Consider the following 18506-nt stretch of genomic DNA (forward strand, 5'->3'; position numbering starts at 1 on the left):
TTTTATACCATAGCTGAAAATGGCCAGTTATGAGCTCCACATATCTTGCAAAAGTCATTTTAATACCCTCCATCTCACTTCCCAGTATTCCAGCCCAAATCATCACCCACCAGCTCCTTGCTGACGTCACAGTCTTATTGGAACGTGGAGCCATTCACCAACCATCCAGAAATCCATCCGTTTAGACCATCTATTGTAGTACGGCATTATTCAGTGAATAAAACTATTTAAAAATGAGTCTTCATGTATTTCTACACCCACTGTAAATGTTTCTCTTTGTGAGGTTTGGTTTGGAGTGGCTGAAATGCATCTTTACGCACAACTGCCAGCCTGATGGAGAGCTTCTCGAGACTCCAGAGACACCAGCAGCTTCAAATGCCTGTTTGCTGCTCAACACTGGCTTTTTATAGCTGCCCTTTTAATGCAATTATTTTTTTTTGACAGGAACTTTCATTAATAAGCCTTTATCTGACCGAGTTCTGCTGTGCTCTAAATCACTCACAAATCTTATGATATTTCGATAATCTCCATTCAGTTTCACACAATATTAGTTGTTTTCATGCCTTTTGCACAACATCGCACCATTTCATGCTTTTCATCTTCAGAAAGATCTTTCTTCCTCCCCATATTGCATGAGAACTGTGACTTGCTTAATAATGTGGAACAACCTCTAAGTAGGGTTTCCATAGATCTGGCAAATTATTTTGTCTGAGATTGATACCAGTTATCTAAAAAGACATGGATAAATAAACAAACAAACATTTTCTTAGAAAAACTAAAATCTGAATGTTTATTGTACTGAAATCTTATTGATTTGTCTCTTGCATAATAATTTGGAACGCAGTATATAGCAATTATTTTATTATTGTGTCATGTTGTGAAATATAGTTAAGTTTTCCTCTGCCCTTTCTCTATAAACTGGCTAAAATAGCTGCAAACAGGGTTTGCAAACTCTCAGATGGCCACACTGTTGGGGATTCGGTCTGGAGACAGATACCAATAGGGCAGTTTCAGATTTTCATTTCGGCTCTTGATGATGTTGGTCACTTCAGCTAATTTCTTGCGGAAAGTCTCAATGGCTTTCATGACCGGTTGTTCAGTGAAGTACTTATCTGGATACTCTCCTAAAAACAGCTGGAGAAGATATGCCCAAATCAAATCAAAACAACTTAGAATTTGTAGGAAAACTAGTTCTGTAGAATCGGTCATCAAACCTCATTGTCCTGGAACTGACTGAGGGCCCAAACTGCTCCGAGATGCCAACAGGAACGTCCGCGGTCCGGCAGACTCTCCATGATGTACTTCATATCCACCTGGCCCTTCTGTGCGGGAGGGGGCTTCCGCATGGTGGAAGGGCTGTTTGGGACCCAGGCGTACCAGTCGTACTGAAACACAGGACAGACGCGCAGATATCAGCCCATACATAGTTTATATTCGTCCTGAAAAGAGTGTGTAAACTCACCTGTCCAAAGTTGACTGCAGCGTGTTGTGCTGAAGCTGTGAAAATCACAACAGTCAGGAGCTCGACCAACTGCTCCTGAGTTTTCAGGGAATCCGGAAACTCTGTGAACATTGGCTACGTGTTTACCTTTTGTATGTATTTAAGAGTGATGTAAACACAATGCATATGAAAGCATACAAACACTTGTTACTGTACATCCCAGGGTGTTTTTATATGTGTGGTGACAGATCTCTGTAGCACCTCAGTTCAAGCGGTTCATGAACAGATCGTCTCTTCCTCTTTATTACTAGTTATAGCACCAAATAAACATGAATGAACATCAGAAGGAATGTTGTTTCAGTCGCTGGTCTAGTATTGTCCCTGTACCACTGTGGGTAAGATTATGTTCTTGTTTATTGTTTAGCCAAGCCATGTTAAGCCAAGTTTATGTTTGATCATGTTTGGACCTTGCAAATAAAACTGCAATTGGGTTCTCTTAACGCTTGTCTCTAGTGTTACACTGTCAACCAAATTCCTGGCGAAGGGTGAATTACTTTACCGCAATGTTTGCATTACATTACGGTGCACTGCAGCACTGCCTCCACTGTCATAGAGCCAAAAGTTCTGAACAGAAGTTCTGGAAGCTCATGTGAAATCGTACAGGAGAGAAGCCAGTCAATTGAGTTTGTGGTAAAACCTTTCCCAGTGCTTGTATATTGTTGTCTTTCAATGCATACGATAATTCATACTCAGAAAGTAGAACTGAAATTGCACAATGATTAGTTAAAACATTTTAAAATGCACCTGCAGACTATTTTTCCAGTCATGAATTTTGTCACTGAGGATTTCTTAAAAATACTGTGTAAAAATTGTGTCTCGTTCTCGTGAACCCGATCTTGTGTCTTGTCACACCCCTACTAGTTACCATCTACTGCTTGTTTCCTCTGATTGGAAACACAGTTTATGGAGGCCTTTTTGTCTCCAAGCTCCTGAGGCGGTTTTATCCTGCCCTAGACATTAGCGAGTGTGCTACTGTTGTGTGTTTATCGTGTTTTTGGTGTACAACATATTGTTCACTTCTCTGTTTTGTTAATCAAGTTCACTGACACTCTTAAGGAGGGATTTAAATTGAAACGTTTTACAATTTAATTGTTATTTTGGAAGCAGTAAGGGGGTAGATGCCATTTTGGCTAATGTCAATGTTTTTTTCTGTGTTTGATTAAAGAGGAAGTAAGGTAAGAATTTTCTGTTTGTCAGAACTTTTATGTTTGTTATTTTGGCCTTGTCCTAACCCTAAAGTCTTATGAAGTTGCCTTTTTGTATTTTGAACTTAGCAAATAAATGTTACTCTTGAGTGTTACCCCCTCCCTAACCCTAGACTGGGGATGCATGTGAGAGTCGGGGGCTCGTCCGGGATTTGAACCCGGGTCCTACTCGGCTGTTAACACGTTCACACTTACATACATGCTTGCACATACATGAACACACTTACATTTTAGTAAAATGATCTTGTACTCACCACAACTCTTGGGACCATTCTTCATACCGACGCAAACATCCTTAACAAATGCTTGAATCTCCTTGTCTTGCTGAACTTTCTCATCACTGCCATAGTAGATCTTCACCACATCAGAAACAAAACTGGAGGAAGATCAAGTTAAATGATGTATCAGCAAATTCAAAAATAAATCTCCACTGTATGTCACACTGTAGGATCTCCATTGTTATTCATGTCAAACTGTACGGCAGAAAACTCGTTCTGAATTTTCATCATCGATCTGAGACACATTTAGCGATGTGAGCTGCGTTTACATGTGGGATTGAAATGGTGACTTGCAAAGAAAAACAATCTCTAGCATTAATATTGATCATGGCTTGATCTGAAAAGAAAAAGAAAAAAATGACGATGTGTGTGAAGCAAGTGGTGGTTTGTTGTTGTCTCGCTAATTGCGTCATCAGGTTGATTCGACTGTTGTTGGAGAAGTCACATTGCAAGACTGTGCCTCAACTTCTGATACTGTCAGAACTTTGTCTGATGTCAAATGTGATCACAACGGTCATTAATCGGCTGTTGGCGAACATAAACTAGTGATCAAAGACTTCAGATTTTGGCCTAGAGCAATCTTTTCGGATTCACAAAATTTGTCTCAGATGGCCAAATTGTGGCCAAAATCGTACCGGCTTAAATCATTCTTTGCACCATTAGCATTTGAACATCTGTACATTTTTGTGTTACCTTTTCATTGCCTCCCAGACCATCATGCCATCGTCTCTGTAGTAGTAGTTGGGCAGATCTTCCACTCCTCGAGCCTTCATGGCCTCAGGGAAGCACAGGGACTTATAGGTTAAAGTCTTCATGGCCTTTTGAATCACTTCCACAATTGCAATTCCACCAGTGCTGTTAGCCTTTGAAACACAAGTGAATCTTTGAGTCTCAGATTACATTTTGTAGAGGTTTGGGAACCACTGAGCTAGATGACAAGTCATAAAGATGGGTTAAGACTTTACGCATCTTCAGACCTCAAAGTCACCAGAGATATCAAAGATAAATATGAAGAGAAAAGTTGTGGTTCCTTACAAGGAACTGTTTATTCAGGGATAAAGATACCTTATCAAAGAGCCCAGATTCACAGATGAGTTTTTCACGACCTGCAGTGTTGATGGCAACGGTGAAACGAACATGAGGTATCAGTAACTGTGAGGAGAAAATAAAGGCTGCAATAACTGCAAGACAATGGCCTTCACTAACGTAATAAATAACTTAAAATCACTGTAACTCCCTACCTTAAATGCCTTTTTGCTTTTATAGCATCAGCAACATGATATATAAGAATTCAATAAGTACTTAAATTTATTAACAATTATAATAAGAAGAATAAACAGTTCTTTCACCACAAAACTTTACAGAAAGCTGCATTTACAGTCATTTTATAACCGCATCGAACACGCTTCGTCCAATCAGAATTTACAAGTAACTCTGAAAAGGGTAAATGTGAATTTCATGTCAAACCCTTTTTTATACTTTGAGATACTTTGTGAGTTTTGTTAATCAAGGGCACAAAAACCACGATTGGATCCTGCAGCCCTTCATCTATACTCAATATCCCTGTGCAGCCCTGAATCTGAATAACTACATTAAATCTCATAGCAGTGAAAGCTACCTTGTATACTGGATGGACGGCAGCGAGTTGTCTGTACATGGCTATGGCAAAAACTTCAGATGTCAGATGTGTCCTGAGAATGTGTATGACCAGCTGGTGGACGTTGAAGTCAGAGGATTTCACCCACATCTTGGCTAGCATCCAATCGTACTGATTATCGCTTGGGAGAAAGACAGTGTTCGCCTCCCCAGCAGTGGCCTGACGACTGAGCTGTTTCACATATCAAAATAAACCAAAACAAAATTTCAAGTACTAACTTTTTGTTTTTAAGTAATATTTTACTAAATTTACTATTTCTACAGGCACCTGAATAGCAATCGGCACAATTTCTTTCTGGCTGTTCTTGTACAGCAGGCAGAAGGGAGCAGCCAAATACTGCTGGGTATTCGGGTCTGTGGCATTGGCTTGAACTCCCTCCAGTATCGCATAGTCTGCGATGTAGATGTTTCCTGCCTGTAATAGAGGGGTATTTAGTGTTGGAGTCATAGAATGACACTGGAGAAATTTCATTTAATTTCATTCATCTTTATTTATTCACATCCATAATTGTAATTGACCACTGCAACAGCATTCTCCTCACTCTGCTCCTGCTCACTCACTCCTGTTTCTGTGACCGCATCACCCCTGTTCTCAAGAAGCTTCACTTATGCTGCTTTCTGTGTGCACACTTTGGGTGTATGTGTGTGAAAACAGCGCTCGAGTACAGGATTGAGTTCTCTTTTGCATCTTATCGTGATTGAATGGTTTAAAATAATTTGAATTCTTAAACTGCCAAGACAAATCAGACTTGTAAATGAGCCTGGCTGGCTACAAGCATGTTTTTGGAGACCGTGGTCACATTTAATAATGATCTCCCTCAAAATCTGGAGGTAAATTTTTGAAATTGGTTGTTATTTGGCGTGGGGCCAGGATGGACCCAAGTTTTATATTATTGTTTATTTATATTATTGTTTTTATGGCTGTATTATTATTATTATTATAATTGTTTGTGTGTTGTGTTATTTTCTTCTGACCTTTAATTCTTCCTGTAGTGTGAGACCTCTATCCAGGGAGCCCTTCACCATCTCCTGTGTGACTGCAAACTTGTCTGGAAGTTTCATGCACTTACGGATCATCATAGGATTTGAGCCGTTTAAGAACTGATAGCCAAACATGAAGTCCTTATTCCAGTTTTGCATCACATAATCTGTCAAAGGGGATTATAAAGTCAGCTGCCAGTGAGTTTAGAGGTATGCAAACAATGTGTGTCCTGTTTTTTTATTGCATTCTAGGGATGTAAACGGTCCTTGATGCTTTTCGTAACAGACGCTTTGTTGGCGCCTCAGTTCATGTGGCAGCGTGGAGTGTGAGTGAACGAGATCATCTCGTCCTCTTCACTACTAGTTGCAGAAAAAATGTGAATGAACATCTGAAGGTATGCTGAAAGATACAGTACAACTTACTGAAACGTATCATATCTTGTGTAATCGCGTGTAATCAGTGTTTCAACCATGGAAAGACGTCAATAAAACAGCTTGTAAACAATGTCATGTAGTATTACATTTATCTCAGAAATTCTGTGTCCACAGTTTGTTAGTTCGCTAGTGAAACGAACTATAGTGAACGCTAGTGAAGTTTCACTAAATATATGCACTATATTGATTATATTTTAATTAACCTGTTAGTGATGTCTTAATCATTTAATATATTTAAATAAATCCGTCATGTGCAATTTACATGATTACATACAATATTTTCATGTTTATTATTTGAGTATTGATGATTATATCTAAAAATAAATAGCAACTGAATTTAACAGTTTGAACTCTGTTATTAATTGTAAACCTTAATATTATAGTAATGTGCAAGTAAGGGCTACCTATATAATTTACAGCATTAGCAGATAGATATTATTTATACTTAAGAAAAATGTAATTATAATTGAATGAATTTAAAGACAGAGATACAGTTTGTTCAGTAAAACGCTGTTTAATAAAAAAAGTTTTTCTCACCCTGCTGTACCGAATCGTGACTTCAAAACCGAAGTATGTACCGAACCATCATTTTTGTGCACCGTTACACCCCTATTGCATTCCCACAATAATTTATTCTCAGTCAGTGGAAGAAGCTGAAGAAGAAGAATTAAAACAAGGAAGAAACAAACCTGACACGTGGTTCTTGATATTCACAAATATTTTTCCAAAATCTGCAATATCGGTCCAAGAGGACTGGAACAAGCTCATTAGTTTGTTAAGACCAAGATTCTCAATCCTGAAGGGAAGATCACAGCCAGAAAAATACAGCTGAATGCTCTTAATCAGATTTTCAGTACAGATTCACTGGTTTCTCCTTTTATTTTAAGATATTTCATGGTCAAACAGTGTCACAGGAAATCAGTAATAATCAAATTTGTTATAGGGATACATATAAAGAGATGAACACAAACTGTGTAACCTACGCTGTAAGGAAATTCAAATTGAAGTCCACAGATTTATCAAGTTCAAACTGAATGTCCAAAGGAAGTTCATTGCTTGAATCGGCATCAATGTTCATGGGGAAACCAGGGTGCCACTCCTTCCACCTTCAAGAAAAGGCAATGTTAATCTTTCCGTTATTGGACCCAGAATTATATTAGGTGTACTATATTATACACAAAACTCCCTTTTGATTACGTTACTTAAACATCAGGATGACCCACAGCTGCATCAAGGCTCTGGCACCTTGGAGTACCCCCCAAATTGAACCATTTGTGAGTGGATTTGGGGCTAGTCCTAAGAAGGAAAGTGGTCACGATGGATGCCTCCAACACGGTTTTGGGCACCCTGTGCAATGGCAGGCCGGTGTTCGACACCTGGTCAGATTTGGAGCTCCGGTGACAAATCAAATGTCTGGATATGATGGTGGTACACCTAGCACTCAATTCTTTCTGCCAGACCTGAGAGGCCACCACATCCTGCTCCGATTGGACAACGTGACTGTAGTCGCTTACATAAACCACCAAGGAGGACTGAACTGGCACAGAACAACCTCCGATCAGTGAGAGCAGTACACGTGCCGGGCAGGCTTAACCAGGGTGCGGACATGCTGTCCCAGAGTGGATTGACTATTATGGGCACTCTCACTTAAAACTGCCATATTGCTGGTGCTGGCGAGTTGCTGACCTGCAGATGCTTTCTATTAGATCATCCTGCCTTGAGTTTGTGCCAAATGACTGTAAGGTCATCTTTAAGCCAAAGCATGGTTTTGCGCCTAAGGTGCTCTCCTGTTAGCTCTTCCTGACTCGGCGGACAAACAGTTTTTGAACTTGCTGTGTCTGGTTCAGTATATTGAGCGTATATCGGAGCAGCTTTTGAGCGCTTCGGAGGCCACACAAAAGTGCTGCCAGTTACAAAGAAGAAACTGTCCTGTTGGATATTGGATGTGATTTGTGCTGGCCTGGACATCATTAGGCCTGCAATGTCCTATTGGAGTTAAGGCTCGCTCCTCCTGGGCTTGGTCGAGTGGGATGTCTATTTGGGACATCTGCCAGATATTTGCCAAATTCTATAACCTGGATGTCCCTACACTTCAGGGGTGGATCCTGTATTTTTGAGAGTAAAACTATGGTGTGTTTAATGCCGCCAAGTCTGTTTATGGGCATCATGCCTCCTGGATGATAATGCTTAAAGGATTAGTTCACTTTCAAATTAAAATTTCCTGATAATTTACTCTCCTCCATGTCATCCAAGATGTTCATGCCTTTCTTTCTTCAGTGGAAAAGAAATGAAGGTTTTTGAGGAAAACATTCAAGGATTTTTCTCCATATAGTGGACTTCGAAATAAGGGTCTTATCTAGAGAAACCATCGCTCATTTTCAAGTTTTAACAATAAGTGCTCATCTTGAACTAGCTCTCTTCTTCTTCTTCTCTATTTGAATGCAGTGTAGATACTGCTATGTGCATTACTGCCCTCCACAGGTCAAAGTTTGAACTAAATTGTCATATACAATATGCTAGTGCAAGTATATAACAATTAGTTCAAACTTTGACCTGTGGAGGGCAGTAATACACTTAGCAGTGTCTACACTGCTGGAATTCAAATAGAGAAGAAGAAGAAGAAGAAGAAGAAGAAGAAGAAGAGAGCTAGTTCAAGATGAGCACTTATTGTTAAAACTATAAAAAAAAGTTTTTTCTTTTTTTTTTTTGTTTGTTTTTAAGAAAATGAGTGATGGTTTCTCTAGATAAGACTCTTATTCCTCGTATGGGATCGCTGTTAACTGTAATTTTGACCTTCAACGGTCAACTCCATTGAAGTCCACTATATGCAGAAAAATCTTGGAATGTTTTCCTCAAAAACCTTCATTTCTTTTCCACTGAAGAAAGAAAGACATGAACATCTTGGATGACATGGGTGTGAGTAAATTATCAGGAAATTTTAATTTGAAAGTGAACTAATCCTTTAAGCAAGATGGCTCTGGCGTCTGTTGTCCCGAACCCAGTGCATTTCCAGGTGGCTTCCCTTGTGAGGTTCACAGGTGACGCTTATTAGCAAAGTTTTCCTTATACCAGCTGCCAATCCACTAGCATAACCATGGTTCCCTGAGATAGACGGGAATAAGACATTGCGTACCCTTGCCATGTTATTATGCTTGTACTGTTAGCAGTCACTTGCCTGCTTCCTCAGTCGAAAGATTCTGACAAAATGGCACATTAGCGGCAGCATATATAGGCTAATGGGCCCACCCATTTGTTGGTGTGCTGAAACGTCATTGGTCTGTGCAGTTGCACAGGCATGATTCTATTAGGCTTCAGTATTTCTGAGAAAGGGATTTCCCCATAGCATCAGATAATGATGCAATGTCTCAATCCCGTCTGTCTCAGGGATAAATGTAAAATCTAAAACAAACAAACTGCCTACTGCATCATCTGGGGGAATATAAAGACAACATTTACACGACCAAATGATTGAATATTTTCCAGGATTGTAACTGTGGCATCAAACCTGAACAGTTGTTGTCTGGATTCCAGTTCCATGCGCCTGTGCTCTTTTAGCAAACTGTTTTTTTCATCCTGAGGCAATAGAGCTAAAAGAACACACACACACACACACACACACACACACACACACACACAACAGTATTTGTGACATGCTTTCAGGACTGGATAGTGAAGAGAGTAGGACTCACCCTTGCCATCTCGAAGAACCACTTCCTGTTTGTTCGCTATCCAGCGATAACAGGGGAATTCAATTTCATATCCAGAAGGTGTCTTCACACTGATGCATCTACAGTACCACTGATCATTGAACAAGAATTTCTCTTTCTCAAGTTTCACCAGCAGAATGTCTCCAAGGGTCTCCTTCACACTGACATCAGTGGATACCACCTTTAACAACAGCTTCTGTTAGACATAACTGAATCACACAAGTTATGTGCAGAAAATTAAACAGGGTTTGGGGAAGGGTCACAATGATTTTGCCAAGTAAGTCATGTTTCTGGATCAACATATCTTGACTACCCTTAAACATAACTGTGCCAAGCAGGGCGGGGCCGAGAGCCATGGGAGCAGAACAAAGCCGATTGAAACGATTGCTAATGCATCACCTGTGTGCCACACCAGACTTGAGTCTCACAGAGGAGCTCCAGGAGGATAAAAGGAGGAATGACGACAGTAAAGGATGAGAGAGGACCTTTATGTTGTTTTATTATGTTTTATGCGGCAGTCGTCTGTCGGTTCCCCTATCTTTCTTCCCCGAGCCCCGGCCTTTGAGGGGCGATGGGGGTATGTGGCAAGCAGGGCGGGGCCGAGAGCCGTGGGAACAGAGCGAGGCTGGTGGCTCGATTGCTAATGAGTAAGGAAGGAGTGATGGCAGTGAGGGTGAAAGAGGACCAGGCCTCGGACTTTATGTTGTTTTTTTGTTTTACTTTAAGTGGCAGTCATCCGTGGGGAGAAGACGCTTTACTTTCATTTTGTTGTTTGTATATTTTATGATTAATGTAATGTTGAACTTTGCTGGTTCGTGCCTCCTCCTTCCCTGAACCTTTAACTTTGTTACACTAACCCTATCTATAACTTATCCCTAAAATCAGATGGAAATGATGGGTAAATAACACTGATGTTGAAGCACCTAACCCTGGTTGTAACCCTGAACTTTACATAAACTGTAAACTTGTCCCTCAAATCTGGGTGATTGGAATGTTTTTCTGGATCAACAACAATGTTGATGAACATGTTTCACTTGTTGTCAATGAATCACAAATTTTCACTGCATTATAAAGCATTCCCAGAGATTATTTATTTTTCTAAAAAACTTTGTTTGTGTTCATCTGAAGAGGGAAAGTCATATACATCTCGGATGGCATGAGGATAAAAGATGAGTAAATGGTGAACATTTCTGGGTGTACTGTATTTTCTTATAATACACAGAATTTAAAGAACGTAGAAGTAGAAGAGGAACAGGAGGTGGAGGAAGCCAAGCAGGAGAAACGGATAAGAAGTGTTTTGAAATAAGTTGATTTTCAAATAAAGGTTTCCAAGTGATATCAGATTGAGTGTTAACATGGGTTTTTATTGTATTACCCTGTAACATGAAACTAGAGTATACTTCCCCAGTATTAAAACATTGCAATATTGTAGTTTCACTTTCCTTGAAACAACACAATCAGTGCACTTTTGCAATATAAACTAAATGCTGTGTAAATGCACTGATATGTAGCCTACCTTGTAAGTTTTAAAAAAGCCTATATATATTTGTACACTATTATTACAAAAAGTTGTGCAGTGTATGTTCTCACTAAATTGCTCCCAAACGTAAGATTGTTGTCTATCATAATAGTATAAGTATTATTTATACTGTAAGTATTTTAAAATACTTACAGTATAAATGATTTGTTATTTTCCTGGTTGTTACCCCTTCATTCCCCAGACTTTACATATTGTTCCCCTATACTTACACGTACTTACTTTATAGGTACACTATAATTACTCCAAGCTACGCTGTAAATATGTTGTAATTACACAGTACTTTCTGGGCTGTAATCTAAAGCGTTACCAAATAATGTTTTCTTTTATTAAAACATATTTTCAACAAACATATTTAAAATTCGATTATCTGTCAGATGGGGATAAATTGCTGTGAATAAAGTTGATAAGTGAATAAATTTGTTGAAGCTTTTGGTAAGGTTACAGTATTACAATTTGGAAAAACTTTAATCAACAGTCATCTTTAATGTAATCGAGACAGTGACTTCTCACTTTTTGTGAGGAAACAAAAGTGTTTGATGACACCCACAATGAAATGAGAGTGACAATATATGTCTGATAGTCATGATGCAGGAAATAACTGCATGTTTAAATAGTGAAAACCTATACAATTTTTATGTTATTTCATTCATTTAATACATGATATAACTGTTGAAATAGTGCTGCATTTGTGAGGGAAAAAAAAAACAAGTCTTACCGCTCCTCTTGCAAAACGATCAAAGAATGATTTGTCCAGGAGAGTCCGGTCACTGCGTCTCTCCGTGCCCACCAGCGTCAGATAAACGTAATCAATTGTCCCAGCAAACTCCTGGTTGCCAGTGGTGACAGACACTGTGTATGTGAACATTGTGCTCAGATGAGAAGACTCTCTGCTCTCACACCTGTGGCTTTTTTAATTTATATAATATTCATTTCCTGCTTTGCCTGTTGAATTGGGGTGTGGTCTATCAATCTAACTTGTGATGATAACTGTGTGATCTTTATCAAGGAATGGTAACACCAACAATGTATAATTCCTTCATATTCATGGTTTCTTTAAATAGTTTTACATGCTAAACTACAGTCTGATCCACACAGATGTGATCATGTAAATTCACCATTAACAATCACTGTTTTATTCTAATTTGAAGGACTCTGATGTGTGTGAAAATAAAAGACTTGACAAGTGCACATTTGTGCTGGTCGCTGATATTCTTAATTGCCATAGAGTTTAAAAAGAAATATTGTGCAACACAATTGAGAAACCACATGCCATGGCAACTTAATGGTAAAAAAGGTAAAACCCAGCCCACCTAAAATAAATTGTGATCAGCTCCGTAGTCTGTACATGAATTTGCCTCGGTCCCCTTTAAAATTCTCATGAAAACGGCAGCAAAAACTGTGAAAAACTAATCTTTTGGATGTGTATACTATACATCTATATGTGAATGAATACAACAAAATACTACAATTTTCCCCATAAATGTACAATTACCGTAAATACAGGACGATAGAAATAAAAAACTGTTTGTATACAGCTGACATTTGGGATATCTATATCACAATGCTGTATTTGCTCCAACAGCAAGGTGAAAGTGTAATAATGAAAGGGAATTAATACTAGACAGATTTCTGAAAAGATATATTTTACTTAAGAAATCCAATTTTGCTTTTGCTTTGTAACAGAGTAGGGGTTTGCTGAATTGCATATGTGAAGAACCAACCATTAGAGAAAAAATATGTAATTGAATCGTTACCTTTGCCCATGCACCTATTCTGAGTTAACTATATAATCTTTTTGGATTCTCTCTGTGATTGGTCTAAGTGATTAAAGTCACAGTATGAAAGTTTGCCCACTAGAAGTATGTGAGAATTGGGGGCTCGTCCGGGATTTGAATGAATGATAACAGAGATGGAATGTAGACCTATAAGTTATGCAATTGAAAGAGCAAAAAGGAGGGCTAATGCTGCGTTCCATACAGCTCAGAATTTGTTTTTTTCCCATCTCCATTCTTGGAAAAAATATCTGGAACGCCACTCAAAGTCGGACATTTGACCTGTGAACTCACTCTACATTGATCAACCCAAACTCCAGGGAGACACGTCATTTGACGTCACTTCCAAGGTGTTGGCAAGTCCTGCTTCCAGTTAGCATAAATGTAAAAACAAACTTTAACATTAAAGGATTAGTTCACTTTCAAATTAAATTTCCCTGATAATTTTCTCACCTCCATGTCATCCAAGATGTTCATGTCTTTCTTTCTTCAGTCGAAAAGAAATGAAGGTTTTTGATGAAAACATTCCAGGATTTTTCTCCATATAGTGGACTTCACTGGAGCCCAAATGGTTGAAGGTCAAAATGTCAGTTTCAGTGCAGCTTCAAAGAGCTCTACATGATCCCAGACGAGGAATAAGGGTCTTATCTAGAGAAACCATCACATTTATTTTCTAAAAATAAACATGATATACGTTTTAACTAGGGGTGTGACGAAACAGGAATCTCACGAGACGAGACTCAAGACTGAGTTCACGAGACGAGACAAGATTTTTACACACTATTTTTAAGAAATCCTCAATGGTGAAATCATGACTAGAAAAAATATTCTGCAGGTGTATTTGAAATGTTTTAATTAATCATCTTGTAATGAATGTCATTTCAGTTCCACTTTCTGAGTATGAATTATCATATGCAATAAAAGACAACAATACTCAAGCACTGTAAAAGGTTTTGCTACTAACTCAACTGACTTCTCTTCTGTATGATTTCAGTCTCTTCAGGCCTTACTGTACATGATTTATGAGCTTCTACAACTTTAGATCTCCTAACTCAACTCCTTTCCACAAACTGATCATAGAAATAAAAACAGTATAAATAAAAATGTTAACACTTTACAATAAGGTCTCATTTATTAACATTAATGTATTAACCAACATCAACTAACAATGAGCAATATATTTGCTACAGTATTTATTAATCTTTGTTTATTTTATTAACTAAAATAGTCATTAATTTTTAGTTCATAGTTTACAGTGCATTCATTTTCATGTCAGTCATGCAAATAAGACCACATTTTTCCTTGATACAGAGCTGAGAGATGGTTACAACTACACTGCCCAGCCTAAAATAGCTTTCATATTGAGAGATATCTGTATTCATCAGGGAGCCGCTTTCAAAATGTGGGGTATTGAGATCGCGTTTGAATGCACGCTCCTGTTTACTTTCACTTTCAGTGATCACGCGTAACTCTGTAAATATGGAGCGGCGGTGTCCGTTATCCAACTGAATTAAATGTTTTTTATTTAAATACAAAGCAAAACGACAGTGGAGGTGTAATGTATACGTAGCGGTGGCATATTCTTTCCTAATCATCCTAACCACTCTGTCATGGCAACATCACGAGACTACTTTTCGCCTCGACGAGAAATCTCTTCACAGTTTAGTCTCGCACCCCTAGTTTTAACCATAAATGCTCATCTTGAACTAGCTCTCTTCTTCTTCTTCTCTATTTGAATTCCAGCAGTGTAGACACTGCTAAGTGTATTACTGCCCTCCACAGGTCAAAGTTTGAACTAAATTGTCATATACAATATGTTAGCGCAAGTATAATTAGTTCAAACTTTGAACTGCACTGAAACTTTTGTAATTTTGACCTTTAAGCGTCTGGAGGCCAGTGAAGTCCACTATATGGAGAAAAATCCTGGAATGTTCTCATCAAAAACATTCATTTCTTTTCGACTGAAGAGAGAAGGACATGAACATCTTTGATGACATGGGGTGAGAAAATTATTAGGAAAATTTAATTTGAAAGTGAACTATTCCTTTAAGTTCAAGTAATACTTTAATTTTTGCTCTTTTGTCAGCTGTTTTCAAAGCAATTTTATGTTTTTATTATTTGTTTTGCCATGATTGAGACAAAAACACGATATGCTCTTGTTTAGTTATGGTGAAATCATGTGGTCAGCATGTGAACATGACATCTGATTGCCTGGGACTCAATATTTAATTTGCAATATTCCCATCTCCAACCTTATCTGGAACACAGCATAAGAAACAAAATCTCCTAGGACATCTTGCAGTGCTACATATCATTGAGGTTGAGAAAAAACACAACACCATAGACAAAGGCGACAGGTAAATGCCATAAACTTTAGCTTTCTGTATGTTTGTCTTTTTGCTGTATATTTAGTTAGCATATGTAAACTGTATGTTTGACTTTTATGAGTGTTGGGTGCACTGTTATGCTGATGATACTGTGATGGAATGTTTAATTAATCATAATTAACATTTATTTTTCTTGCAGGAATAACATTTATATGCTTTAGAAACCTAAATGTCCCCTTTGGTCAAAATCAGTGTGTGTTTGAATCCTGTCCGAATATAACAAAAGGGGAAATGACATTATAAAAAACAATCCTAGTACTGAGCCTTGTGGTACTCCACACTCACCTTGCCTCATGATGCCTCATCATTTACTGCTACATTTACTTGATTTGAGCCATGACAATGCAATTCTACTAATGCAACATAATGTTTAAGTCTATTCAAAAGAATGTTGTGGTCCAGTAACTGATGGAGAGACACAAACACGATCGGATGATAAGAGAAAATGCATTGCATTTGTAAGTCTCAGTGTTATGATATGGTCAAAACCCTGACTGGAAATCCTCTCTCTAAGAAGAAACATACAGTAGTTGTGAGGATATTGCCATTTCTAGTGTTTTTGACAGGAAAGGGAGATTCGAGATCACTCTGTAATTAATTTTACAAGGACTCAACTCATCAGCTCATTAGAGACTCCAAGACCTGAAATGGGTGTGTCAGACAAAGGAGAGATACAAAATATGCAGTGTACACTGTGTACTTGAACATTGTGCTCATATGGAAGGAAAAGTACAACATATTCTCTGCTCTCACAACTGTGGCTTTTTACAGTTATATGAAATTAAATTTCTGGCCCGTTTTATTGGCATTTGCTTTAACTTGTGATGATAAATGTGTGATCTTTATCAAGAGATGGTGGCGTCAACGTGTTTGTGCTGGTCGTTACAAATTTTTATTGCCATCAAAGCTCGCTAATTACAGGTGTGGTTAGAACGTCCTGCTCCACCAATTAGCTCTTCAATGAGCAGCTTTTCCACAATTTGGATGCCACATGCCATGACAACTTACATTGATTGATTGATTGTTTGTTTGTTTTGTTTTTTTTGCCACTTTGAGCTCATCAATGAATAGGAAGTTACTAGTCATCCAATATTTAATATCAACTATGCATTCTATTAGTTTTGTGAATTGGTATGTTTCATACTATTATTCAAAGATATATAAAGCTGAGAACTGTGGTAGAAATCCCCCTACGCACCTGACTTAAGTTAAACTAAGTGTAGCATCTCCTAATCGACACTAAAGTTTTTTTTACACTGCATGCATCTGTGGCGCGTTGCGGCTGTGACGTGGCTATCGGAGCTGATACGTGTGTTTACACCAGCCTCGCCGTGGTGCGTTTTAGAAGCGAATCGAATATTAAAGATAGCCGCCTTGCCTATTTTTGATGGATGTCGTGTCCAAGACGCGCAGCTCAAATACAAAATAAAGTCAAAATAATCACCTGTGTAAACTCCCGCTCATATTTCACATCACTAGGATGCCAGAAACTGACAAAAAGAGATTCGGAGTTGAAAAACTTGAATTTTTTTTGTTCTTGTTGTCCATAGCTGGACTTTTAAGTGTGTTAACTTCGTCTGTTGGCTACAGCAAAATAAAGTATGGCATAGCAATAAACACAATCAAACCGGACAAAAATAATATACATTTAGCCATTAAAAACATGAAAAAAATCACCGCTTAGGTGAGAGTACTGGTTTCCGCTTATTATATGTTCTCTGTAAGCTGGCCTTGAGAGTGGTTTTGAGGCTGCTGTTTTGTTGCAGGCTGGACCTCTTCAGGCCGCCTTCATAGCCACCTCAGGGTAGAGTAGTTTGTCTCCTCTCCTATAGGTTTGGAGGGCTGATTTTGCAAAGAGACGAGCACTTTGACTTCAGATAGATTATACGTCTAGTGTTGGCCCACCTGACATTGTTACCTGGTTAGCGTCACTCATCAAAGATTAATTTAGGAGAGCTAAGGCTTTATGGTATTCTTTAGCCACCTTAGCAGTGTCATTTTTTCAGCTGAGAGTTGCTCTATAGAGACTCTGAGGAGCACCAGGTAGATCTATGTGCTATGGGCTGGCCCTCACCCGGGCTGCCCTGATAGCTGGCCTAGGATAGTACTAGGGATAGTGAGGGCAGTCTGTTGTACATTCCCGCCTCATTAATGAGTATAGGTTTCCTTTTGTATCCCTAGTGCTGGCCTCCTCTCATTTGAGAGTCGTTTGGCCAAGGCCTGCCCCCCTTTTGCACGGTACAGATTGGTGTAGAGGCAGAACAGATGGCCCCCTTTTCTATTTTGATTAGTAAAGCTTGCTGCGGCCTGCATTTTGGAAGTTGAGCTAAGGTAGGCCCTTGCTAGGCTCCTCTTAAGCCTGCTAAACTAGCATTCAAGTGTTGGGTACAGATATTATTTCTGTCGTGATGAAGTCTTTGTGGTTGGCCTTCACCCTGTAGTTTTTTCTCAGGGTTAGGCTAATACTCACTTGTAAACAAGGTGGTTTCTGAGTGCTTTGCTTATAGCTCTGTTGCCCGGCACCATTGTGGCTCAGGTCGAGCAGTATTTGACCTTCACTGTGGGCTGGTCATTTAGTATGCTCCCTTGTAGCTCAGCATTGTCACAAGCTGACTTCTGTGTTCATCTGGAGTAGTAGGCCCAGGTGGGCCTCCTCCAGGGCATGTTAGCATTTGTTTGTACTCCCCTTGCTTTAAGGGTAAAAAGTGCTTTTACTGAGTACACTGCTTGTTGAGGATGTGGTAGGTCCCAGGCGTCATTCGAATAGTAAACTATCTCTGCTACTAGACTCACTATATAGTAGTAGGCCCTATCAGGCCTCCTCTCACAGTGAGTTCCCACCATGTTGGGCCCCTAGCAGCCAACACATGCGCTGTCAGGTAACTGGCCTTAGCAGGCCTCCCTTTTAGCAGCCCCAGTAAATGGGTTTTCTAGTAGCTATTTCTTATTCCGTCAAATAGTAAGCCTTAGAAGGCTTCTATGTGGTCATCTTCATTAGTGTGGATGTTGTAGCAACATCGGGTAGCTTTCCTTAACAGGCCGCC

General features: G+C 39.0%; 1 protein-coding gene across 4 annotated transcripts; it reads right to left on the reverse strand.

Annotated features, from left to right (window-relative positions):
• Nucleotides 1-954: 954 nt before the first annotated feature.
• LOC137026175 (polyunsaturated fatty acid 5-lipoxygenase-like) lies at nucleotides 955-12168 on the reverse strand. 4 transcript variants are annotated; one of them, XM_067393425.1, is made up of 14 exons: nucleotides 12019-12168; nucleotides 9746-9944; nucleotides 9562-9643; nucleotides 7040-7162; nucleotides 6746-6852; nucleotides 5616-5788; nucleotides 4903-5055; nucleotides 4603-4800; nucleotides 4050-4136; nucleotides 3678-3751; nucleotides 2961-3082; nucleotides 1463-1563; nucleotides 1215-1385; nucleotides 955-1134 (listed from the first exon to the last, which is right to left on the reverse strand). In XM_067393425.1, the coding sequence occupies exons 1-14, from the start codon at nucleotides 12166-12168 to the stop codon at nucleotides 955-957; spliced, it is 1920 nt and encodes a 639-aa protein (XP_067249526.1). The 4 variants fall into 4 exon arrangements, with proteins under 4 accessions (XP_067249526.1, XP_067249525.1, XP_067249524.1 ...); XM_067393424.1 differs by having other exon boundaries at nucleotides 3678-3760; XM_067393423.1 differs by having other exon boundaries at nucleotides 3678-3847.
• Between the last annotated feature and the right edge of the window lie 6338 nt (nucleotides 12169-18506).

The sequence above is a fragment of the Chanodichthys erythropterus genome, chromosome 9, assembly GCF_024489055.1.
Source record: "Chanodichthys erythropterus isolate Z2021 chromosome 9, ASM2448905v1, whole genome shotgun sequence".
Lineage (NCBI taxonomy): Eukaryota > Metazoa > Chordata > Actinopteri > Cypriniformes > Xenocyprididae > Chanodichthys > Chanodichthys erythropterus.

What these genes read in the sequence shown, in the direction of transcription:
- LOC137026175 (XM_067393423.1), bottom strand. Translation starts at nt 12,168, where the DNA reads ATGTTCACATACACAGTGTCTGTCACCACTGGCAACCAGGAGTTTGCT. An exon ending in AATTTGAATTTCCTTACAGC is followed by an intron (nt 6,853 to 7,039) that starts GTAGGTTACACA and finishes TCTTCCCTTCAG; the next exon opens with GATTGAGAATCTTGGTCTTA. An exon ending in CACTACAGGAAGAATTAAAG is followed by an intron (nt 5,056 to 5,615) that starts GTCAGAAGAAAA and finishes CCTCTATTACAG; the next exon opens with GCAGGAAACATCTACATCGC.